The sequence below is a fragment of the Hippocampus bargibanti genome, linkage group LG05 (assembly GCF_051943395.1).
Source record: "Hippocampus bargibanti isolate YZ-2025 linkage group LG05, ASM5194339v1, whole genome shotgun sequence".
NCBI lineage: Eukaryota > Metazoa > Chordata > Actinopteri > Syngnathiformes > Syngnathidae > Hippocampus > Hippocampus bargibanti.
This window is the reverse complement of record NC_142738.1, coordinates 9,665,515-9,690,384: the sequence shown is the minus strand read 5'-3', so window position 1 is coordinate 9,690,384 and position 24,870 is coordinate 9,665,515. Positions and strand designations below refer to the sequence as shown.

The 24,870-nt window shown below is 40.7% G+C and overlaps 2 protein-coding genes across 2 annotated transcripts; one reads left to right on the top strand and one right to left on the bottom strand.

Moving 5' to 3' along the window:
• Positions 1-3,041: 3,041 nt before the first annotated feature.
• On the top strand, positions 3,042-6,989 carry aagab (alpha and gamma adaptin binding protein). Its single transcript, XM_088996303.1, has 10 exons — positions 3,042-3,201; positions 3,478-3,668; positions 3,756-3,852; positions 3,951-4,040; positions 5,572-5,655; positions 5,723-5,802; positions 5,878-5,962; positions 6,121-6,225; positions 6,304-6,353; positions 6,433-6,989. Exons 1-10 carry the CDS (start codon positions 3,105-3,107, stop codon positions 6,508-6,510), a joined length of 957 nt encoding a protein of 318 aa, XP_088852429.1. The 5' UTR covers positions 3,042-3,104; the 3' UTR covers positions 6,511-6,989.
• A 764-nt stretch (positions 6,990-7,753) lies between these two features.
• smad3b (SMAD family member 3b) lies at positions 7,754-24,338 on the bottom strand. Its single transcript, XM_088996302.1, has 10 exons — positions 24,277-24,338; positions 20,247-20,740; positions 18,398-18,591; positions 18,183-18,317; positions 16,513-16,587; positions 16,368-16,418; positions 14,127-14,339; positions 12,724-12,861; positions 11,938-12,082; positions 7,754-9,715 (listed from the first exon to the last, which is right to left on the bottom strand). Exons 2-10 carry the CDS (start codon positions 20,447-20,449, stop codon positions 9,592-9,594), a joined length of 1,278 nt encoding a protein of 425 aa, XP_088852428.1. The 5' UTR covers positions 20,450-20,740; positions 24,277-24,338; the 3' UTR covers positions 7,754-9,591.
• Positions 24,339-24,870: the final 532 nt, after the last annotated feature.

The following is a 24,870-nucleotide window of genomic DNA, read 5'->3' as shown; positions in this document are numbered from 1 at the left end:
GGATGATTAAACATAGAAAACAAGAACATTGTAAACACGTACTTGTGCATATTAAACATTCACAAATAGCAGTTGTACCACTTGAAGAAATCGCCAATTTTTTTGCATGAAAAATTCAAACATTTAAATCAGAGGTGGGTGAAGTTTTGTACTTCAGGGTCACAATTAATTTATAAAATAGACATATGGGTTTGATACAGAGGCGTGGTGCAGCCAAACAAAAAGTTAGTCCCACATAATAAACATGATTATTTTAATGCAATGTCTTACCCCTTCAAAAAGATATACAGTAAAGTCTCGTTATATCGATATTCAAGGGAGTCCGAAAAAATATCGATATAACAAACATTGATTTGAACAAACAAACAAACATAAACATATCTGTGTTTATGTTTATATATATTTATGTTTATGTTGTGTTTATGTTATGTTTATGTTTATATGATATATATATATATATATATATATATATATAAATATATATATATATGTAACGGAGTTGTACACTTAGATTATTAAATTATGAAGGAAGTGACGCAACGGCACACAGTGTGGCACTATGTCCCGCCCATAGTTTCCAGAACAATCTCGAGGAGATTCAGGGTGAGTCGCAATTTTCTGTTGGTCTCGATTAACGCGCATTTTCATGACAATATCTTATTTTGTTTCCCCTTTTGTACTGTCTAGTGTTATCTAATTAGTTCCCTTATTCATTTCGAGTCCAGATTACTTTTTGTGTCATTATTTACTTCACGTTTTGTCGAGTGGAATTTAGGAATATGCGCTTTTCTATCGCAGTTAATCACAAGACGAAACCCATGCGACTTCACCCATCCCTTCTGCCATACTGTGTTGCAGGTAATAATTGTTTCATTTCGTTTTTATTGAACAATATTTAGTTTCTTGTGTCGTGTTTCATTTGCCCGTGAGTGTCCGTGGCTGGTTGAACTGTGCGCCAGCCATTACAAGCGCACCGCGTGTTCTGCCGAGTCTCCGCCCATGATGCGTTCAGGGACATCTTGTAAATAACTGAACTTGTGTTGTATTCTCTTTTTCTGTAAATAACCACTATACGATCACACGTTGTTAATTCTGTTTTGTTATCGACAATGTTTTGCATTTGAGAACAATCTCGAGGAGATTCAGGTTAATCACAAGACGAAACCCATGCGACTTCACCCATCCCTTCTGCCATACTGTGTTGCAGAAATAAAAGAAATAAAAAGACACATCCACGCGTCTCGTCTTCATTAATACAGCAGCATCGTGGAGATGAAGACAGTCACTGTTGTGACCCCCGTCACATTGGTGCGCAGGCGGGAAGCTTAGCCCAAACAAGATGTTCACTCTCTGGTTGCAACATCACACATTGCTGCAACTTCAGCTGCATTGTTAAGCCTCAACCAGTAGTCATATGGGGCCTCCTTATTCCTGGGCAGCGTGGTGTAAAAGTCTGCTAGAGGGAGAGGTGAACAAGGGGCAGTAGAAAAATGCTTGCGAAGAAGGCTATAGATGGCATTTGGGTTCTGGGTTACATCAACTCCACTGTTTCTTGTGCTAACCTTGACAACATCTTTAGCTCTACCGCTGATGTTCATGAGGATTTCCTCTGCCTGATGCTCAGGAGCTACTTTTGCTCTCCTTATGTAGTTCCTCATTAGGTCTTCCCACTCATCTACATACATTTGATCAGTGTGGTCACCCTTGAAAGTCGGGGGTTCGCGAACTTTCCTGTGCGGTAGTATCAGAACTTGTGATGAGTCAAGACTTTGTGTTGTTGTGTCAATGGGCGTGTCATGTAGGAATGAGGTGTTATGCATGGGGACGTTATGTGTTGGGCTGAGATGTGCAACAATGCTGTCTGCCAGCTGCTGGCCAATGTGTCTAATTATGTCGCTCATCTGACCAACTACGTCAGGTGACTGAGGTAAGGGATCTGTCACTGGTGTGTCAGGAGTCTGTGCGCTCGTCTGAGATGTACTACACCGGGTCTGGGAAGGAACTCTGTCCCCACTAACATAAGTGGCCTCAGCTAGAACCTGCCCATTCCCCTCTACTACATCACTCTGGATGGGACTCCACACCTGTAACATGGTCGGGATGCCTCTACCTCTACCAATACACTTATTAAAAGGTGTGCTAAATGTCCCTTGGAAGGAGCTCATTCTCAAACTTCACAAAAAAAACTTACAGGAAAAAAAAAAAAGCACAACAATTGCAAAACAGCAGCTCAGACAATAAACACACAATTTAAAGAACGGGGTCGACACACCGTCCACCGAGTGATGGGATGAAGACACTCACTGTTGTGACCCCCGTCACATATATATATATATCGTTATCGTTATTCAAGGGAGTCTGAAAAAATATCGATATAACCGGGACTATCGATATATCCGACCCTGTTTGCATGTAATTTTCTCCGTGCGCGCATAGAAATAGTATCGATATAACCGGGACTATCGATATATCCGATATCGATATAACGAGACTTTACTGTAATTACAGGTACTTGATGTTGGTACTATGAACATGACATACTGTAGTAACATAATAATAGATAAGAAATATTGATACACACACACACCTTTACTCCAATATACCCCGATACTTACTATTATAAGTTTATTTTAACAGAATAAAAACAATTACATTTGACTGACCAATAATTTCAAATAAATGCGAAATGTTCACCAACTATTCATTACACCGATGTGTTTCAATGTCATTTATACCCTAAATAAACCAACTCGTTATTTATTAGCTTAAATAATGACAAATGCAAAAAAAAATCGTTGATTTCAAATAAATTATTTTATTTGGGGTAGGTTAAATTAATAGAACAAATGTCTAATGAACGAGTTTTGTTGGTGAGTTTTATTTTATATGAAGAAAAACACCAAATGATTTTTTTTAATGTGTTAACAATTTTTCGAACGCAGAGGCGAGGCGAATTTAAACATTAATTTTGAAACACGACTGTATTTTCGTTCGCCTCAAGAAACCGGAAGTGTCGTCGGTGTTCAAAGTTCACCTAAAGAAAAAAAAAAATCACACTCATCACGTGACGTTTATAGCTATCCAAGCTAAACTGTAGCAATTTTATGAAAATGTCAGACTCGGAGGATGCTACCACGTCGCTTCCGTGTGTCGTTGTCACTAGCAGCGACGCCAATTTTAAAGAAGAAGAAATTATTAAACGTAAGTGCTGTAAAGTGTTTGTTATCCGTCGGAATTGTCGAAATGATGTTCAATATGCCAGTGCAAGGGAAAATGGATCTACATTCGGTTACCTGGGCAAACTTTACGCCTTGCATACATACTGATAAATAGCGATGCTAATGTATTAAGTGGTGCACGTTTAGGCTAGTCGTGCTAACGGTGATATAATTTAGCTAAAAAATTGACTCGAATTGGCTGTACGTATAATTTATTTATTACACTGCCCATTCTCTATGTGCCTTTTTTCTGTCACAGTAATTATCGGTGTGAAGACGTTGCCAGAGGCGAGCAAACAAGAACAAACCGTTGTGTGGTATCCGTGGACCATCAACAACAAGTATTATACAGCAAATGTCCGGCTGTGTGCCGTATGCAGCACTTTTGTTATGTCGTCGGAGATTGCACAGTCCATGCAAGCATTCGTTGCTTATTTTGACAGTACAAAGGTGTGGAACCATGTGATTATCAGTTATTAGAAACTAACTAGTTTGATTATTGTTGCGTTAAAAGGGATTGCAATATACATTTTCCAGAAAGATGGTTTGGAAAAGCTCCAACCTTGGATATCGGTGGTGGAGGACATTGCTCCGGAGGTACAGATTATCGTATGTGACAGAGTTTGTGAAGATGGTATGTTTTGTTTACATTGTCACAGTGTGAAATTGTGAATACGGTACTATTTTTGTGTGGCATTTGTGTGTCTCGCTCAAATGCATTTTTTTCCCAAGGTGTTACCAGGCACGAAGCACAACAATGGTGTTTGTCGCACAGTTTTGAGCTGGTGGAACTCAATCCCCAGGAGTTGCCTGATGAAGATGGTAAGGGCCACATGCATGATCAAATTTTAATGACAACCGTATTTTCCGGTGTATAAGGTGCACCCATATCCTTGATTTTCTTCAAAAGATGACCCTGCCCCTTATATCAGAATCACGAAACCTTTATTCGTCCCACAATGGAGAAATTTGCATATATGAAGTAACATTGAGCCACAACAGGTCTCACAACTCCTGTCAGCAGCCACTGACTCCATTTCCCCTTGTAGAAGAAGTCGTGCGTAACCCCAGCCTCCACTGTATTGGATATTGGATATGCCTTTATTAGTCTCACAGTGGAGAAATGTAGCGCCGTGTTGTGCCTTATATTTGGAAAACATTTCTATATTTATATATTACATTTGGAAAATTTACTTATTTGTAATATTTTTTTTTCATTCATTGAAGTTGCGCCTGATAGTCCGGTGCGCCTTATATTTGGAAAAGGTTTGAAAATACACCATTCATTGGGGGTGCGCCCTATACTCCGGAAAATACGGTACATCTTGACTGACAATCTATTCTTATACTTCCGGCATAAACTGGAATATCAAAATAGTAGAAAAGACAAATTATATCAGAATTACACATCTAAATCTATATACAGATCTATATTTGTACTTTCATAACTAACTACAAAACAAGGGTTTTGGTAGTAATTAACAGCCCTTTGAAAAACAGTTTACCCTTATAATGGAATGTTAAAGGACAGCCGACGTCTCCGGACAAGTTGTGTCCATAATTTGTAAAATGGCTTCAAATGACTTCTACTGAGCATAGTTTAATAAGATTCCACCGCATATAGCTATATTTTACGTTTTAAGACTCGCTCTGAATATTCAGGAAGTCTTGTTTTTGAGTTGGTGACGAGTCCGTACGTGACGTCATGAAAGCCCCCTGACCGTAAAAAAAGACGCATTGTAGCGTCCTTCCATCACGTCAATGTATTTTGCTGTACATGTTTGGTCTGAGAACCGTGTTGCACCCAAAAGCCGCCAGAAGAGGGAATCCAAGCTCCATATAAGGAATTTATCAGCCTGTGGAAGCAGAGGTGGCCACTGAAGGTCGCCATTTTGTGCCTCTTTTCCAGTAATCCATTGTTGCCCCAATGTTGCCTCAGAATAGCATGGAATAAATTCTTTAATTGATTGCAAACATGTCAACATATTGTCCGAATCTGAAGCCATTGTTTTGATTCTCCAGCAATGCAAGACGTCTTGGCGTGGCGTCACGAACTGGGGGCGGGACTTTCTGAAAATGCCCAATTCGCAGCTCATTTTTTGCAGATTTTGGACACTTTAAGTCATTTTTATTGGTGTTTTGCATTTGACTAAAATATCATACTGCGTGTTATTTATTTATTATTTTTAATAAATAAATATTTTAGATGCTATCAAACGTTTTTCTGATGTCAGTTAAAAAACAAAAAAGTGACGTCGGTTGTCCTTTAAGACAGCTCATGTGTTTACCCCCATTGAAGCATATACCCGAATTTGTGACCTGTGTGTATCGTTACCTTTTTTTCTTTTTCCAGATGACTTTCCAGAATCCACAGGAGTAAATAGAATTGTCCAGGCACTCAATGCAAACGTGTGGACCAGCGTGGAGATGAAAGATGGTCAGATATATTGATTTTTCTTGAGGTATTTGGCACGATACAACATTTTCTTTCTGTTACATCATAGGGAATAGTCAAAGCTTTGGGTTAATGAGCAGTTTGGTGGCTGCTCGACACAACCACCCCCGGAGTTGTCAGGATCCACAAGTCAGTAGCAACTTAAGTTTATCTACATTATTCGTATGTTAGGTTTGAAATGATTGCTTTATCATTCTGTTGCAGTCTTCTAGTCTACCAGCAGATGGCACACTTGCGAACGAAGTCACTCATACAGAGACCCACAGCTCAACTGAAAACGCCGTTGTTGGTGAGAAAATTGTTGTTTCGATGACCGATTGCAGGCTGATGCTGGCTTCGTTTTTGATACTCAACACATTCGGTGAAAACAAATCAACTTGAACCGAACAATTCTGCTCAGTACTTGACAGGATATGTCGTTTTAAAATGCGCTGGTGATCTTTTCAGACGCAATGACCAATTTGGACATTCAGGAACTTGCAAATCTCACAGCTGGAGATGCAGACGTGGATAATTTTGAACGCCTTTTCACCAAACTAAAAGAGATGAAAGGTAATTGAAACACATTTACAGTGTTAAATTTTATCTGCATAACATGTATCAAATGTCAATCTACCCATACCAACACAGACAAAGCTTCATCATTACCTCACGAGCAGAGAAAGCTTCACGCGGAGAAGGTAAACAACTGCTTCAACAACCCTTCGGTCTATTACATACAAGCATACATCTAAACTGTGGCCAAATTCTGTATTCCAGGTCGCGAAAGCTTTTTGGATGGCCATTGGTGGTGATGATGATGAGATAGATGGCTTGTCATCAGGCGAGGAAAGCTAACAACAAGTGTGAGATCTCTCTTTGCTACCAGGGTCCCGAAACCCCCCCCCCCCCCCCCCCTCGAAGGGTTACTTGCACTTTGCAAATCAAAGTGCTCGTGAATGTAGTGTACTGTAGTCACGTTCTGCTACTTCAACAGGGCATTACAGATTGAGCAAGAAAGAGGCAATAAAAGGGAAGCACTTACAACACATGGGTCTTCTTCGGTGACATAATGATAAAGACAAAACATTACATTCATGTGTATATCCTTGGGGTACTATTGTCACAAATAATTAGAGGTGACCTAATGTGCCTTATTTTAAGATGAAATGTTATAAAAACAATGAATATAAGTCACAACACAAACTGTCAAGCAAAGATTACATTGTGCATTTTGTTGTATTTTATGTTAAATGTTGTCTAGAGTACTTTACTATAGTTGTTGTGAAAATCACAATATAAATAAAGCTGTATTGTATTTGTGGTCCAATTTTTAACCAATTAGCAGTGTTAAGATTACCTGTGGCAGCTCGGGGGTCCAGTGGTTAGCGCGTCCGTTGACCTTCCAGTGAAAAGGTGCCGGTTTCAATTTAGACTCCAGCCTCCTTGTGTAGAGCTTGCATGTTCTTCCCGTGCCTTTGTGGGTGTTCTCCGGTTGCCTCCCACATTCCAAAAACATGCATGGCAGGTTAATAGAACACTCTAAATTGTCCCTACATGTGAGTGGGAATGTGATTGGCTGGCATCTGGTTCAGGGTGTCCTGCACCTACTGCCCAAAAGGAACTACATACGCTCCCCTACTTACAAACATTCGGGTTACGAACAACGGTACATAGGAACATTTTTGCGGGTATGGTGAAAAATGCTCGGACAGAGATGCTGTAAGTTAAATTTTGTATTGCGCGCCTTTTTCCGAGTAGTGCTTGTTTCCACCGCTAATACTGACGTGAGACACTGTGAGAGCTCTCTCTCTAACATATGTAGTATTCTCTTCAGTTTTACATGTACATATCTTCATAGAGTATCTTCTTCGTTTCCTTTCTGCTTTTTCCTTATTTTTCAGTACAAACCTATATTGGTTACTTTTATAAGCCTTAAAAATACGGACATACAAAACATAGCACTGAAGCGACTTACGAACAAATTCACCTTATGAGCTCCCGATCGGAACGCATCTTGTTCGTAAATTGGGGAGCATCTGTAATTGAAATGTGTCATACCGTACTCTATCATTGTGTGGCAATGGAAAAATACGGCCCATTTATTTTTACTCTATTTATTATACATTTTGCATGACAAAGTAAAAGGTCGCCTAAGAACATATTTCAGTCAGTGACGAAACAAAATGCATGTACATAAGACAGGACCACAAGAGCAGGCGCAGCTCTGTGTCATCTATCCAATGTACTGTTGTATACTGCACAAGTGACCAAACAGACTGGGCGGTGTACTGTAAGAGCATGAATATTCATTGACATGGCAACTTCAAAAGATTGTAGGCAAATAACTTTTGCCTTACTCTGTCGCGCTAAACATAACATTTTCAAGTGCACAATAAATGACTCGAACTGAAGCTGTATACCAATCGAGAGGAAAACTGCTTCATTGACTCACACAGAGAAGGTTGGCTGCGGATTAAGCCGCTTGTGTCTTACTGTCAGTCAGGTGCAGCCCGGTTTTCATTGATGCAAAACTACAAGAAATCACAAGCTATAAATAGTTATGTACATTCATACTGAGGCAATAATAAAAAATATATTCCCAACAAGAACAATATGCAAAAATAACTTAGAAAATGTATTTTTTTTTCACAGAGCAAAATAGTTTTTCTTACAAGTTGTTTTTTTTTAATTGAAGAAATAATTGGCCTGATCTTGTTTATAATAGATAAAACCATAAGTAATCATCATTAATATGATGAACTATTATTTGGGGGGGGGGGGAGTACCTTGTACTTAAGACTTGCATCCATATCACCTTGAACGCGGTCGTTTTAAAAATAATTGGAGTGGAACATATCTGCAAATTGAACAGCATAATTCATAGAATCAATGTTTTAAAATCTGACAGCGTTGTCGTGCCAACCCGGCAACATTGACATTTAAGTGGGGAAGGGATGCTCTATTCCCAGATTTATAAATGAGCTCATTTTGTATTCAGGTTTTTGTTGTACTTCCTGAGAAAAATCAATGAAAATGTAAGAAAAAAAGCACAAAGTAAAATTGCCTCGATCTCCCCTGCGCCACTAGCAATTTTCATGAAAATGTCCCTTCATTGACGGAACCTGCGGCGGGAATCTATGAACACAAAACTGGTGCGACATAAAAGAAAAACTGACAGAGGCGGAAGTAGACGCCGAAACATATCAGGTATTTGAAAACCTACACTGTCTGTAAGTAAAGAATCTGTTTTAAATTAGATAAAAGAAAAAGGCCGTGCGCGTCTGAAAATGACAGAATACTGTGAACTCATTCACTGCCATTCACAAATTTATTCGAGAATTGAAATTATGACGTAGGGCGCCATTCCCAAACTTGTTCGGGTTTTGGTCCTTCTTGTTTGGGTGCCGATAAAGTGCTGGCCATGGCCTCTGGCAATGTTTTTTCCCTTCCGCAAGGGGTATCATTTCCCTTTTTTCCATGTTTGTGCTTTGTTACAGCTTTAGCTGTTGTTAAAGCGCTATATAAACCGATATGTATGTATTGCATTGTATTTTGGACAGCCGCCCTCATTTCAAGCTCATATTACTCCAGACCCATATAATTTAGGAATTAACTTTTTTTATGATGAAAGATACGAGTCTAAGGTTTCTTACGCTGCATTGAATGTTCATGTAGTCCTAAAACTCAATATTCTGTGGGTCCTGGAATTCCAGTGACAGTGACAAAAACCCTGGCACTAGAGTGGACACATTTTTACACATGACTGGCAGTGAATGAGTTATGTCGAAGACGCAGAACAAAGGACCATCACATGGGTGTACAGTGCAAAGGGAAGTGTGTGAGGTTAAACATGATGGCAAAGGACGACGATCCGATGAATACCGTCATGTTTCCTTATCTCGCTGAGAGAGCGAGAAACTCGCTGGTGGCTTGCCTCTAAGACACGCTGGAGCAGTGGATGCTGGGTGACCCCATCTGTGTGAGAACCTTGTCCAGCCACTGTAAGGGACCGTTCAGATGCAACTCTATCCAGCAAGGGGTGCTGGTCACTGTCTGACGTCTGCACATTAGAAGAAACAATTTACAAAGCACTTTACAATGCATACCTGTGTAGTAAAAGCTGTGAAGGGTAATTCTACTTCCTACTTCTTCCTTTCCTGTGAAATGTACATTTCTCCACTGTGAGATTAATAAAGGCTCATACAATCCAATCCAAAATTGCAATTCCAATTTAATATTTGGTTACTTCTATCAAGGTCTTCAATGTATGGATTTTTTTTTAATAAACACGAGCAACAATTTGGATTGGATGTACCTTTATTCGTTTTATAAATAAATAATTGAATCTGTATTACAACATAAATGTATTATACAGAAATGTGTATTTATAGATTACTCTTGGACCCAAAGAGGTGAATGTGCATGAATTATTTAACCAAGCAATCATGGCATACTAAATGGAATGAAATGAGTGAATCATAAAACAGATTACAACATCCATCCATCCATCTATTTTCCACACCACTTTGTGCTCATTAGGGTTGCAAAGGGTGCTGGAGCCTATCCCAGCCGTCTTCAGAAACCAGGCGGGGACACCCTGAATTGGTTGCCAGCCAATCACATGGCACACAGAGACAAAAAAACAGTCACTCTCACACTCACACCTCGGGACAATTGAGAGTGTTCAATCAGCCTGCCATGCATGTTTTTGGGCTGTGGGAGGAAACGGAAGGGCTCCCCGGAGGAAACCTACGCGAGCCCGGGGAGAACATACAAACTCCACACAGGGAAGCTGGACCGGGTCTTGCACTCATTACCTCTATACTGTGAGGTCGGCGTGCTTCACACTTAACAGTAGTGCAAAATAAAACTGGCTCGATGACTTCTAACTTTTTAGAAATGGGAATGCACTTTTCACACCCTGATATCACCTGGATTCTGCATAAATTGGATTGGATTGGATTGGATATGCCTTTATTAGTCTTCCACAGAGAGGACCCTCCCAAAAAAACTGCAGCCTAAATGTGCTCTCGATTTAAATACAATAATTGTTCATCCTGATTCTGAAGTCATCCAGAGTGCCAGAAACTCAAGCACGACTCTGGCCCTTTGGGTATCCCCCTCCCAAGTGTCTCTGATAAACGTTCACCTCCCACTGCATGCCTGCCACATTCCTTTGCCGTTACTCAACCGGCTCATTCTTGCTCTTACCAGAACCTCCCACGACCCCTTAACTTCCTTCCTTAGTGTGCTCGTTATCCTAACAAACATCACGTCGCCTCCAAAAAACATTGACATCCAAACCAAATGTACAACAAGACACACTCCAAGGACCACAAGAGGCTGACAACAAAGACAGATGCAGATTACGTGATTCCATTTAAAGGACAACCGACACCATTTTGTTTGTTTCCTCACTGACACCAGAAAAAAACGTTTTATAGCATCTAAAATACCCAAAACATCGGGCTGATATTTTTAGTCAAATGAAAAACACCAATAAAAAAGAGTTAAAGTGTCCCAAAACTAATTCAAAATGACCTCGGAGATGCCGAGTTTCAGTAGGTCCCCTGTTCGTGACGTCACGCCAGGACGTCTTGCCTTGCTCTCGAATCAAAACAATTACTTCAGATTCGGAGAAGATGCTTTCTTGTTACTCATCCAGTTATGAATATGATTCAAATAGTTCTGAAGAGGAAAGCATAAATGTTTCCAATCGATTAAAGAAGTCCTTCTGTGTCATTTTGAGGCGTCTGCAATGTAGCGTCCCAGAAAATGCACAAGATGGCACCCAAGCTCCGTTGGAAATGGGCTGATTTGTCTGCTGGGAATTTGTGTCAACTAGTATCGAATAGTAGTCTTGGTGCAACACAAAACGATTCACCATTGCGCTATTTATGTGTTTTAGTTCTAATTTTGCCATCAAAACGGATTAACACGAAGTTTTCACACCAAACAAAGTTCCCCAAATGCATTGTGTGTCACTTTCTTAGTCAGGGGGGTGTTCCAGATGTGACGTCACGTCAGGCATCGTCATCAACTCGAAAACAGGACTTCCTGAATATTCAGCGCGAGTCTTAAAACGTAAAATATAGCTATATGCCGTGGAATCGTTGTAAAATACGCTCAGTAGAAGTCATTTGAAGTGATTTTACAAATTACGGACACAACTTGTCCGGAGGCGTCGGTTGTCCATTAAAAGAAGAAATATGAATGCTAAGTAACAGATGTGAAAACTTCCCAGAATGAGTGATTAGTTCGATATTCTCATTATCAATTTACCTGTACTCGGCGCCCCAGCCTTTGACAAAACTCATGCGAATGGTGCACATCCGGGTGAGTTGATAAACCGCCTCAAAGCCCTGGTTGACCGACTGAGCAAGAAGAGCGGCAAACTCTTGGTTGTTGAAGATCTTCAAGTTGCAACCTGACAGAGAGAGGCAGTGCTTCTCAATTGAAGAGAAATTATTTCATTTCACTTGATTGGTTGAAGGAAAAAAATGCAAATGATGTACGCTTTGTCACCAATAGAATAAACATCAGCCACGTGTCGTGGCAAGCAGAGCAATTAAATGATCTTCAAATAGATGACTGGGTGATATGATATGCTTATCTGACAGCAGTCATTCAGACAACCGAAAATCATCTTTGCTTTCAAATCAGCTGGCCCAGATTTCAAACAAAGCTACTGTATTTTCCGGTGAATAAGGTGCACTGGTGTAAAAGGCGCACCTCCAATGAACGGTGTATTTTCAAACATTACTCATATATATAAGGCGCACCTTCAATGACAGAAGTGTCCCAAATATAATATTAGAATATGTAAAAGTTTCCCAAATATTAGGCACACCACATTATCAGGTAGAGTTGGGGTTATGCACAACTTCTTCTACAGGGGGAAATTGAGTCAGTGGCTGCTGACACGACTTGAAAAACCTGTTGCGGCTCAATATTACGTCACGTAGAAGGCACACCGGCATAAATGGCGCAGGGTAACATTCTGAAGAAAAGGCTTTTGGGCGCGCCTTATATACCGGAAAATATGGTAATCATCTTGTGTGGCCGCACCTGGAGGGATCTTGCAGACGGTAGCCGGGTGCCATCCGTAGCGCTGGTTGCAATTGGGACTCTGGACAAAGATGGCGCTGTCACTGAGACACTCAGCAAACACTTCTCCACCAATGTAGTACAACCTAACGCCTCGGCCTGAAAAGGGAATACGGAAAATATTAGATTTATTCTTCACCATCGCAGCAACAACCAAAATAAGCTGATCGACTCAATACCTCTCAAAAATTAACATTATCTTTTTAACTAATTAAAAACAGATTCTTTTCTTACAGACAGTGTATTGTAGGTGTTCAAATACACTGTCTGTAAGAAAAGAATCTGGTTTTAATTAGATATCAAGTAGACAGGATGAACTTAGTACAACTATTATCTTTATAAGCCGTGTGGCCAACGTTTTAACTCATTCGCTGCCATTCCCGAATTTGTTCGGGTTTTAGTTTTTCTGAGGGGTGCCGATAAAGCGCTGGTCTGACCACTGGCAATGTTTCTCTCTTCCACGAGGGTAATCATTTGTCTTTTGTCCATGTTAGCTATATGAATTAATATGTATGTATTGTTTTGTATTTTGTATAGTCGCCCCCATTTCTAGCGCAGATAATTCCAGACCAATGTTCCCTTTAATTTTTAATGTGTCTGAGCAGACATACAAGCTCCCTGAGCACACTGAGGACCACTGTGAGCAACATCAGATGTGTACGCTGTGGCCTGTAACCTGAACACCGCATATGGGCAGGGCACATTTGCGCCGTTCTGCTAAGATTGGCTGCGTAGCGTACGTGAACTGTACGGCATTATTGGCTGAAAACCTATCACTCATTGAGTTACATTGCAATATGGTACAAAAAAATAATACAATTAGATATTAACTAGATTATATCAGATCTAAAATTAGATATTAAGTAATGAGTTTCTGTTTTATTTTATTTTGTGCGCTGCATAGATGTTCTATGTGCAAGCAGTGCGCGATTGCACATGCGCGCAGCTTAGAGGGAGCATTGCTCCAGACCCATATAACTTAGAAATGAACTCTTTTTTTCTGATGAAAGAAGAGAGTCTAAGGTTTCTTCCGCTGCATTGAATGTTTAGTTAGTCCTAAAACTCAATATTCTGTGGGTCCTGAAATTTGAGTGAAAATGACAAAAACCCTGGCACTGGAGTAGACACATTTTCGCATATCTGACAATGAATGAGTTAACCATTCTTTGTTACCAATTTCTGCTTTTTAAAGATTTTCAATTGTTTGCCCTGATTGTTTTCTGAAATTTGCGTGATTGTTTTTAAGTGTATACAATGGGGATGGACAAGCTTTACCGCCCCATAAACGATGGCTAAATGTAGCTGTTGCGGCTTTTAACGAGGTGTGTATTGCCCTTCTTCCCAACCTCCCATATGACAATTACCTATATGTCTCCGTGTGAGCTCGACGGCGGAATTGCGGTTGACGTTGGACAGCAGCCCCAAACAGAAGCGTTCCGAATTGGAGGGGTCAGTGAAGCCGTCGACCGTGAGCGAGGGCTGTGAAGCGTGGAAGGTCTCTCCAACTCGCTGGTTGAGCTCATAGTAGGAGATGGAGCACCAGAACGCCGACTCGCAATACGTCACAGGCTGTAAGTCTGTTCGAACGAAAAACCAAGTGGTTAGAGATTAAAAAATGGCGTAACTATTTATTGGTGAAGATGCACTTCACAGATCACAGTTGCCTTTGATTTCTTTTTTTGTGACCTCCTTGTGGCTTTACATATCGATTGACTAATCTGGCAGGATATTACCATGACAGACACTCCCCAACTTACGAACATTCGAGTTACGAAAATCTTGTCATACAAACATCTTTTTGTATGTCGAAAAAATGTTTGGAAAGACATGCTGTAAATTAGATTTTGTATTGTGCGCCTTTTACCGGCCGAGCTCGCTTCTCCTCTATTATTATGATTCAAAATGGTGTATTCAAACAGAATCTTTTCATAGAATTCATGTTTCACCCCTGGATGACACCTGTTTTGATTTTTTGTCCTCAGTTCTTTCCTCTGCGGTGAGCATGGGTGTTTCTTTATTCAGCTGTACCAGTCTAAGGTGTTTATTTAAAGTGGAGATTGTTTGAGAGTCTCATGGTTTGTCTTGTTTAAAGAATGAAGTTATTTTAAGCAAGACCTCAGGCTTTGTGTGTAACTTCAGAGACATTTGCGTTTTTTTCTCCTTTTAATTGACTCTGAGTTACACACTGTTCTGCTGCTATGATGTCACACTATTAACACCCGCCGCCATTCCAAGCTATCGAAATGAGTGTAAAGTGTACCAAGCCATGTCGATGGGAACACAACAACTTGGTGGAAAATAAAAGATCGTTGTCGTATAGCAGTGCATGTATTTCGGCACTGCACCTGGCAACTACTGTATTTTCGAGACTCGAGACGCTCCCCAGCTTACGAACGAGATACGTTTCAAGCGGCCGAGCGTAAAATACATTCACACCTACTGTAGTATGACGACATATATCCTTGGGTCTTCAGTAAGCCATCATTGAAGCTGTTGGCACATAATTACTGAATTACGTGCCAGCAGCCATTACTTTTTGTTATGCATCGCAACCTCCTGGAGCGTCAACTGGGAAGAGGGATTTCCTCCCCGCCCACATACTTCACATAATCTACTTTACAGCATCTCTGTCCAAACATACCCGCAAAAATGTTCGTTTGTACCGTTATTCGTAATGTTTGTAAATTGGGGAGCGTCTGTATCGGTTGCACTTCATAATCTTAAAATTTCTCCAAAATAACGGGCCGCCTCATATCTACGTTCAGCACTCCACTGAGCGCAAAAAAAAAACGGCTGTAGAAGAAATGGCAATCAAACATTTTTCCGGCATGTCTGTCTTGGTGATTTCATTTTATGAAACAACATCAACTATCCATCCGGGCAAGGACCTCCAGTGGACTACAAGGAAAATATGCCGCTCGCTTTCAATATCTAGGTGAACCACACTGTCGAAAAGAAAGGGGACCAGTGCGGCAGCGATATGCACAACGGGGCCGAAAAAACAGCTTTGACTGCTGTGCTTGGTTGCCATAGCAATGGGCAGAAACTCCCACGGTGGGTGATTTTTAAGAGAAAAGACTGTGCTGCGATAAAAGTTTCCAACTGGAGTGTTTTTGAAGGCAAATCAAAAAGTCTGGATGTACAAGGAGAGAATTAACAGTATTTTTTAGGATATATCTTACCATACCCGCATCCAGTGCAACTTCTGTATGTAACAAATATAGAAATAGCGCCCATAATTGATACTTCGCCTTTTAATACTGCGTGCCGTATGGTTGTGAAAATACCGTAATCTTTTAGAACAGAGGCCTCTAATTGAGGACATATGGTATACACCCCACTGGCAACACATTGTGTACACTTGCACATTGATGTCTGAGAGCGGCTATTAAAAGCTACACTGGATATAGTTTGCCCCATCTAACTAAATGACGTTACTAACATAAAAAAGCCACCGCATCACGCCTCAAAACGTATCATTATCTTTAAGTTGAAATATCATTTGCCTATTATACTGGATCTAGTTAAGACAGGTTAACAGTGTTTGCAGATGGGACACATAAATCATACAGTTGCTCAGATGTGTTATTTCTGTGCATGTTTACCAAAATTATTGTTTGTGGGTGACACAGGGTTGGGTGACAGGCTGGGTGAACCTAAAATACAGAACAATAAAGTGAGAGGGTCAGTATGTAAACAGTCTGCCTGATTCAAATTCTAAAGCTGATGGTGTGTACACAGTCGACTCACCTGTGTCCATGCTGTGGTTAAGTTGGTGATCGCTCATTTCACCATCTTCACTCAAATACCCCGGTGGGGGGGTTTCTGGAAATAGTCACAAAAAATATGTTATCCTTGCATTCAATGAAAAGTGCCATACAGTTTAAAGTTATTATTATTTCTGACAATTTCCACGAGGCATTATTTTGCATGCGTTTTACCAGTGGCAAAACATGTTATTGGCAAATGTTGATGAGAGTGAGTTGTTTCAGTTTCATCAAAATCGGGACAGATGGTCAAAATGTATTTTTTTGCTGAATAGTAAGGGTCGGGGGAAAAAATGCCTTTATATGTATACCGTAATTTCCGGACTACAAGCCGTGACTTTTGTAACAAGCTTTCAATCTTGCGGGTTATGCAAAAGTGCAACCAATTTATGCATTTATTTCTAACAGCCACTAGTGGCGCTCGAGCACTAAATGTAAGAATGAGACAGGGAAAATATATGTGCCAAGGAAGATGCAACTTTAATGTAACTTGGTGTGTGAATCGTGCATTTAAAGTGGCCCTTCGAGTTGAATGGGAGGCTTGGATAACCAGCGGCAAGAAATCGTTTACCAAAACTGGCCGTATGCGAAGAGCAACAAGTCTGCCAGTGGATCCTGACAACTTGGAGCAGTGTGAAAAAAAAAACAACCATCACCAACGGGTTTCGAAAAGCCAGTCTGCTGCGTGACGGAGAGGACAGCACAAGCTCAGGAGTGACTTAACTTCAGGATGAAAGTGACACAACAACAACGAAAGAGAGTGTGTGTGGCGAGGAATATCTGACGCTATTCCAATCCGACACATGTCGCGGGAGGAAGATGAGGATGGCTCTCAGGGACTTGCTGTATTTTTGTAACCAGCCCTGCTTATGAGTGCTAACGTATTTTTTCCATGTCTCAGTGACTTGGTATGTATTTGTACCTAGACCTGTTAGCGAGTGCTAACGTGTCACTGCTGTGTTACTGCTGTGTCTCACTTTCACCGGCACGTTTCTTTAACCAGCCCTGTCAGGACTGTTACTACCGTAATGCTGGTTGCGTTGCTACCGCGTAATAGGCATTGTTTTGAAAGAAAAGTTCAGGTATATCATTGAAACTTAGAAAAAAAATTATGTGTCTTACTTTATAAACATGCGGCTTATACACAGGTGTGGCTTATGTATGTACAAAATGTTTTTTCCTTTAAAAATGTACTGGGTGATGCTTATGATCAGGTGTAATCCTTAGGTGTGTGTGTGTGTGTGTGTGTGTGTGTGTGTGTGTGTGTGTGTGTGTGTGTGTGTGTGTGTGTGTGTGTGTGTGTGTGTGTGTGTGTGTGTGTGTGTGTGTGTGTGTGTGTGTGTGTGCGCGTGCGTGCGTGTGTGTGTGTGCGTGTGCGCGCGCGCGCGTGTGTGTGTGTATACAGTATACAGTAAAGTCTCGTTATATCGATATCGGATATATCGATAGTCCCGGTTATATCGATACTATTTCTATGCACGCACGGAGAAAATTACATGCAAACAGGGTCGGATATATCGATAGTCCCGGTTATATCGATATTTTTTCGGACTCCCTTGAATATCGATATAACGAGACTTTACTGTATATTAAATGCCAAGAGAATTACATGTTTACATTCTTCTGTGGACAATGCATTGACTTGGTTCTCACCAGGTATGTAGTTACTCTGCGGTTCAATGCCAGCGGGGAAGTTTGTGTTCTCAGGGATGGAGGGACTATAGTCATCCAGTGGTGGAAACTCCGCAGGGATGTCTGTATGTCGTGGAACTAGAACAGGGGGCAAAACTGAAGGGATACAGATATTTTCATCAGAGACCACATTGGCTTTTTGGCTCATTATTTTTCAGGCGATAGAATCCGCTCACTTGGGGTCTCCACCCTGTGGTAGTGATAGGGGTTCACACACACTTCATCTTTCTTTGTGTGGAAAGCGTATTCGCACTGGTCGACGGCCCGCAGCTCGTGGTGCGACTGGAGGTCGGGCCAGCGCCACAGGCGGCAGTAGATCACGTGAGGGAGACCTTTTCTGTGCGACACCTGGAGTCGACCGTCTAATGATCTGAAACGTGCCAACAACAAAAAGAATGTCACGGTCCACCCATTTCATTATTTGGAAATTTAAGACGAGTGATTTGGCCATATCTGCTTCAGTCGCATTTATGGAATTCCCCTTATCACATCCTTCGAATTCTGAATCAAGAGTCTCCAATGTTCAAAGGATTTTGCTGCTTCTTAATGCAGAAACTACCCAAAAGCTTTTGAATAATATTCAACACGATATGAATGAGCGCGCTGGGTTCCTCTTGCCTCATGACATGCGGTCAACCATGCTACGACCGCTCATCAGTCATAATCGTTTGTGGTTGTGAAATTCCAACACAATCTGTTTGACTTCTAATTTGTTTACCTCTCAGTGGCATGCTTTCATCTCCCTATGTGCTGGCACACAATAGTTTTTCATTGTTTATTCAATAGCTTTTGAACATGTGCAATCTTAGTGAATAATTTGATGAACCTTTAAGTGTGGTGATGTAGCTTTTCTCTTCACTTACCCAGACTAGGCTTTCAATCATCAAATATTTATCGACAGTGGCAATTTATTCATATTGTTTTCCAAATTAGAGGTTCAGTTGTACATGATACACGTGGAACAAGAACCAACAGTCCAATTTTCCCATTGTGGGACGATAAAAAGGCTTACTGATTCTGATGACATAAAATTATCCTTTCTACCAACCATAAAAAAAAGATTTGACCCACTTAAATGTGACAAGCGACAGCACCTCCGGTCTCAGTTGAGCCCCTTTATGTGCTGACAAACGCTTTCGTCCAGTAAAAGCAATGTTTTGCAAGATGAAACAAATCATTTTCCATTATGTCTCCAGCAGACATCTGCTATTCTCTAAATCTACAGCATCTGACCCACAATCAAAACAGTGGCCCACACCCTCCCACAACTTGGAGTGCATTCCCACCCAAAAAGGCTATTTTAATGTCAGCTACCACCCACATTCTGAGCGAGGTATACAAAACAAGGCATGGGTGGGGGATACCCAGTTTATAGTCCAGTCCAATAACACATATGAAAACCTATTACAATTACATGTACTGTACAAACTTACCATTGTGTAAACTATTGAAGCATCCTAATAATATACCCTCATATCCTCACGACTATATACTCAATAATACTACTCACACGTCACTATTGGTGTGGTTCCATCTTTTTCCAAATTATACCAAGTCCAGTCTAAACAACTCATGAGTCATACCTTTGTCGACCTCTTGTACAAACAACACTTAACCATTTACAATGTACCCAAGCAAATCTTGAATTCGTGTACAGTATCATCATACTTTTTGAAGTTGTATCCATGTGTTAAGCACGCTCATCTCCGGTGCATACGAGTCTAACCCGAACTACTCAATGTTAGTAATTTATCTCGGATACATAAGCAAGATGAGTAACCATAACCGAGAACAAGTAGGTTATCCTAAACACCTCATATGACCGTGAATATGAAACAACCCAGAATCTCAACACGTCTTCCTCCGGCAACGAAGCATGTTTTTTTACGTTTCATCAACGCAAGTAAACCCAAACGGGTAATCTTTTTTAGCAGTTGCTAACATTAACAAGCTAGCTACCGGACAGGAGCTCAGCTGTCATGAGCGCTAGCTTAGCTTGGCTTAGCTAGCGTTCGATTTCCTTACCTTGGTATAGTTAAACATTTTGTGTTGACATTCTGTGATGTGATGGCCTTTTCCAATTCCTCCAACTGTCCGGTCTTTTTCAACTTCTTCACCAGACTTTTCACAGCCTTTTCGCACCATTTTTCCTCTTGGCCGTTCTGCTCCCCCTTCTTCCAGCCGAGAAGCCTCTTGACTATGGGAGGCGTGAACGGTAATATGGACATTTTAAACGTCGAGATGTATCAACGATGATTTGATCTCAAATCTCCGAATGTCAAACGGAACACCGCCAACTTTTGTCAGTCCGGTGAGCCAGTCTAAATGGGCTGCGAGACCGGACTTCTCAGGCACACGGACGGCCGGCACCCGGCAGGGGCTCACTCTCGCGTCTCTGTCCGCTCAAGTTGACGGAGTGTCGGTCAGAGTGGAGCAGAACTTCCGACTGTCTGCCCCTCCTCCCTCTCTTTCTCCTGCTTCTTCTCCTCCTCCATCAATCGCTCATCCTTCCACCTGCACTGAGCCGACAACAAGGGAAATATACAGAAGATGTGTTTTAAATACACGTAAATTTACAAACAAACAAACAAGCAAGCAAGCAAAAAAAACATTTTACTGCTGGGAGGCAAAAATAAAGGCACATGTAAATTACATATAACCAAACAAATGTTCGATAGATGGTGCTGCATTAAGGTAATAACAATGATTTGTGTAATTTTTGGTGAAGTTATACTCATACATTCTGTTTAGATAAACTTTTTTGTTGTTTTAAATCAACTTTTATTGGAGGTGGAGGGAGCATGAGTCAAAGTCAAAGTCACATCAGCTTTATTGTCAAATATGCTAATATGCATGACATACAGCACAGATGAAATTACTGTCCTTTCGGACCCACCGTGCAAGGCACTTATAATGACTTTGACAAACATAATAAACACGAAAACACCAATTTGCCGGGAGAGAGAGGAGCCGCTGCGTGTTCACGCGCCGCCATCTTAGAGAAAAAAACCCAAAATAACAAATAATGAGTACCTGAGAGAACGAGAGGAACGGATATTTGAATATCAGATAGATGGGGGGGGGGCAATGTTATGCATGGCCACACGTGGATAAGTTAATTGCACTGTCTTCCATTAGAGTGCTGCTTGTCATCATAGGTTGGTGGCATAGATTGATGGCATAGATTGAACAAAGGTATATGATTTTAAACTCACTCACTGCCAGACATGTGCAAAAATGTGTCCACTCCAGTGCCAGGGTTTTTGTCATTTTCACTCAGATTGCAAGACCCACAGACTATTGAGTTTTAGGACTACATCAACATTCAGTACAACGTAAGAAACCTTAGACTCTCTTCTTTCATCAGAAAAAACAGTTAATTCCTAAGTTATATGGGTCTGGAGTATATAAGATTGAAATGGGGGCCGGGGGGATGTACATCATAAAAATACAATACATACTCATTTACAACGCGCTTTAACAACAGCTGAAGCTGTAAAAAAAACGCTAACATGGAAAAAACGGAAATGCTGCCCCCTCGTGGAAGGGAAAACATTGCCAGAAGTCTGAGTAGCGCTTTATATCGGCAAGAAAAAACTAAATCAGAACAAATCCGGGAATGGCGCTCTACGTCAAATGAGTTAATTGATAAATACTTTTCGTATAATTAAGTGATACACCTGAGGATTTTATCACAATGTTTCACCATGTGACAGGGCAATAATTAGAATGTAATTTAAAACAGATTATTTTCTTACAGACAGTGTACTGTAGCTGTTCAAATACCTGACATGTTTCAGAAGGCGGAAGTATACGCCGAAACATGTCAGGTATTTGAATACCGACAATACACTGTCTGTAAGAAAAGAATCTGTTTTAAATTAGATATCAAGTAGACAGGATGAACTTAATACAACTAATAATTAGAATGGCATCAACCAGTTTCAACCATTATTATTATTATTATTTTTATTATTATTATTATTATTATTATTACATGTGTCTTGGATCTGTGAACACCATCGAATACATTCCTTGAAAATTAATCTTAATTTTAATTAAAATCAGAAATTCTGCATCGACACATAATATGTTCACAAGCCCCATTCATGCACAAATTAAACTATCTAAGAAAATGGGTACTGGTAAGACAATTGATGCCAAAATGCCCTGCACCTTGTTGCCATGATGGGGGGGGGGGGCATGAGTTGGACAGCTGGTTTAGTATAGATGTTGCGTGTGTCCTTGTGAAGGGATTTTAGTAGGGCGGAGGGCATGGGGGGCGTTGTGTGAGACAGGAGGGCAGATGGGCCGCAGCCGGCGGCCCAGCAAAGGTCTTAAGGAGCGAGTGAGGAATGATTTGGGACAAAAGGCTGGACGGCTATGTAAATAAGTAATGAGTGCACACAATCGTATGTGTAACAAAGGCATTGTGATGCAGCATTCAAGGGCAACGTGGGAAACAAGGCGCATGTGATCAGCTGTGCTGCTGTCACAATGCTTCAACCAGACTCGGACAGCAATTAGAGGAAATACAACTTTTGTGAACATTATTGTGATATAGACATATACAAGGCATAATCTCACAGTCAGTCACAATGTCGCTGATATTATATATACAGTATATACTGTACTTAAAGGACAACCGACGTCTCCGGACAAGTTGTGTCCATAATTTGTAAAATGGCTTCAAATGACTTCTACTGAGCGTATTTTACAAAGATTCCACCGCATATAGCTATATTTTACGTTTTAAGACTCGCCCTGAATAGTCCGAAGTCTTGTTTTTGAGTTGGTGACGAGTCCGTACGTGACGTAATGAAAGGACCCACCCCCTGACCGACAAAAAGACACATTGTAAAAATCCTTCATCAAGTCAATGTATTTTGCTGTACTGTTTGTCTGAAAACCTTGATGTTGCACCCAAAAGCCGACAGAAGAGGATGTCCAAACTCCATGGAAGGAATTTATCAGCCTGTGGAAACGGGCTGATTCATTCCTCACAGGAGCTGGTCGCCATTTTTGGGTGCGACATCCCCCCCCCCCCGCACGTTTGCCTCAAAATGACACGGAAAAAAAGCTTTAATCAATTGCAAACTTGTATGCTTTCCTCTTCAGAACTACAGTAAAGTCTCGTTATATCGATATTCAAGGGAGTCCGAAAAAATATCGATATAACCGGGACTATCGATATATCCGACCCTGTTTGCATGTAATTTTCTCTGTGCGTGCATAAAAATAGTATCGATATAACCGGGACTATCGATATATCCGATATCGATATAACGAGACTTTACTGTATTTGAATCATATTCATAACTGGATGTATCACAAGAAAGCATATTCTCCGAATCTGAAGCCATTGTTTTGATCTTTCAGCAATGCAAGAGGTCTTGGCGTGACGTCACGAACTGGGGGCGGGACTTTCTGAAAATGCCCAATTCGCAGCTCAATTTTTTTGCAGATTTTGGATACTTTAAGTCATTTTTATTGGTGTTTTGCATTTGAATAAAAATATCATACTGCGTGTTTTGGGTATTTTAAATGCTATAAAACGTTTTTCTGATGTCAGTCAAGAAACAAAAAAGTGACGTTGGTTGTCCTTTAAGAGTGAAGTGTTATCTCTTGCTTGCAGCCATCACTTGCCTTCCAGATGGTGGCACCTGCAAATCTGGGACACATTAACCCTCCCACCACTGCAATCAATGCCCCCCCCCCATCTCCACACACTACTACCCTGCAAATCCCCTTTCTCTGGCTTTCAACTGGTGCAGGTGATTTCCATAGACCTCAGATTTCTTATCATATTGAGACAACTGTGAACAACTCCATCAAGTTCTAATTCAAATGAAAGCTATTGCAATTTGCAATATTTGGATTGTACTGTATTACAAATTCTACTGGTCATTAAAAAAACCATATAATCATTCCACATAGTCACAGTGCCCCGCTAACTTCTGGCACTCCGCCGTCAGCAGATATTGTATCCTCAAACGATGTACGGTATAGCTCACACCTTTATCTGCACAATCTTTATAGCACGCCTGAAACGTACCTCATGGGTTGATTACTGCTTGGAGTGTGAATTCTCAGCAGACGTCAGTATCTTGATGACTCCTTTAAATAAACACAGGGTAAACACAGTTGAGTGAATAAACAACCCCCGTCGCTATTTGAATTAAATAACCATGTTTTTTTATTTATTTTAACATCGTAACCACGTGTCATTGATTTGCTGAACAGCAGTGAGCAGCAAATGTTGTGAAAATTCAGAGCTACTTCCGCGATACTGATGAATGCGAAGGGATCACGGTTTAATACTTACAGGACTTGGATTCTAAAAATATTGCTCGGTTTTCAGTTATTTCTATCCTAGTATTAAGAAATAAGGAATCTCTGGAAATGTTTTCATTTTCATAATTTCACATCCACAACATGCATAGAAACTCACAATATCTCCATCATGTTTTTTTTTAAGTTGAAAGCAAATCCACTGCTAAATTGCTCACTGTAGTTTAGTTTTGCTGTAGTAAGAAAAAAAAAAACGTTTCATGTCACTGACCCCTAACGTATCCTCAAATGACTCATTCACATTTAATTCTTTACCATTTAGATAAGTCCACGTTTTTGCACCATCGACTTCATACAA

Excerpts from the sequence above, each read along its gene's own strand:
- aagab (XM_088996303.1), top strand. The coding sequence starts at position 3,105 with ATGAAAATGTCAGACTCGGAGGATGCTACCACGTCGCTTCCGTGTGTC. Across the intron at positions 3,669-3,755 it reads CTTATTTTGACAGTACAAAG|AAAGATGGTTTGGAAAAGCT; the intron begins GTGTGGAACCAT and ends TACATTTTCCAG. Across the intron at positions 3,853-3,950 it reads TGACAGAGTTTGTGAAGATG|GTGTTACCAGGCACGAAGCA; the intron begins GTATGTTTTGTT and ends TTTTTTCCCAAG.
- smad3b (XM_088996302.1), bottom strand. The coding sequence starts at position 20,449 with ATGTCCATATTACCGTTCACGCCTCCCATAGTCAAGAGGCTTCTCGGC. Across the intron at positions 18,318-18,397 it reads CCACAGGGTGGAGACCCCAA|TTTTGCCCCCTGTTCTAGTT; the intron begins GTGAGCGGATTC and ends GTATCCCTTCAG. Across the intron at positions 9,716-11,937 it reads GGCTGGGGCGCCGAGTACAG|ACGTCAGACAGTGACCAGCA; the intron begins GTAAATTGATAA and ends TCTAATGTGCAG.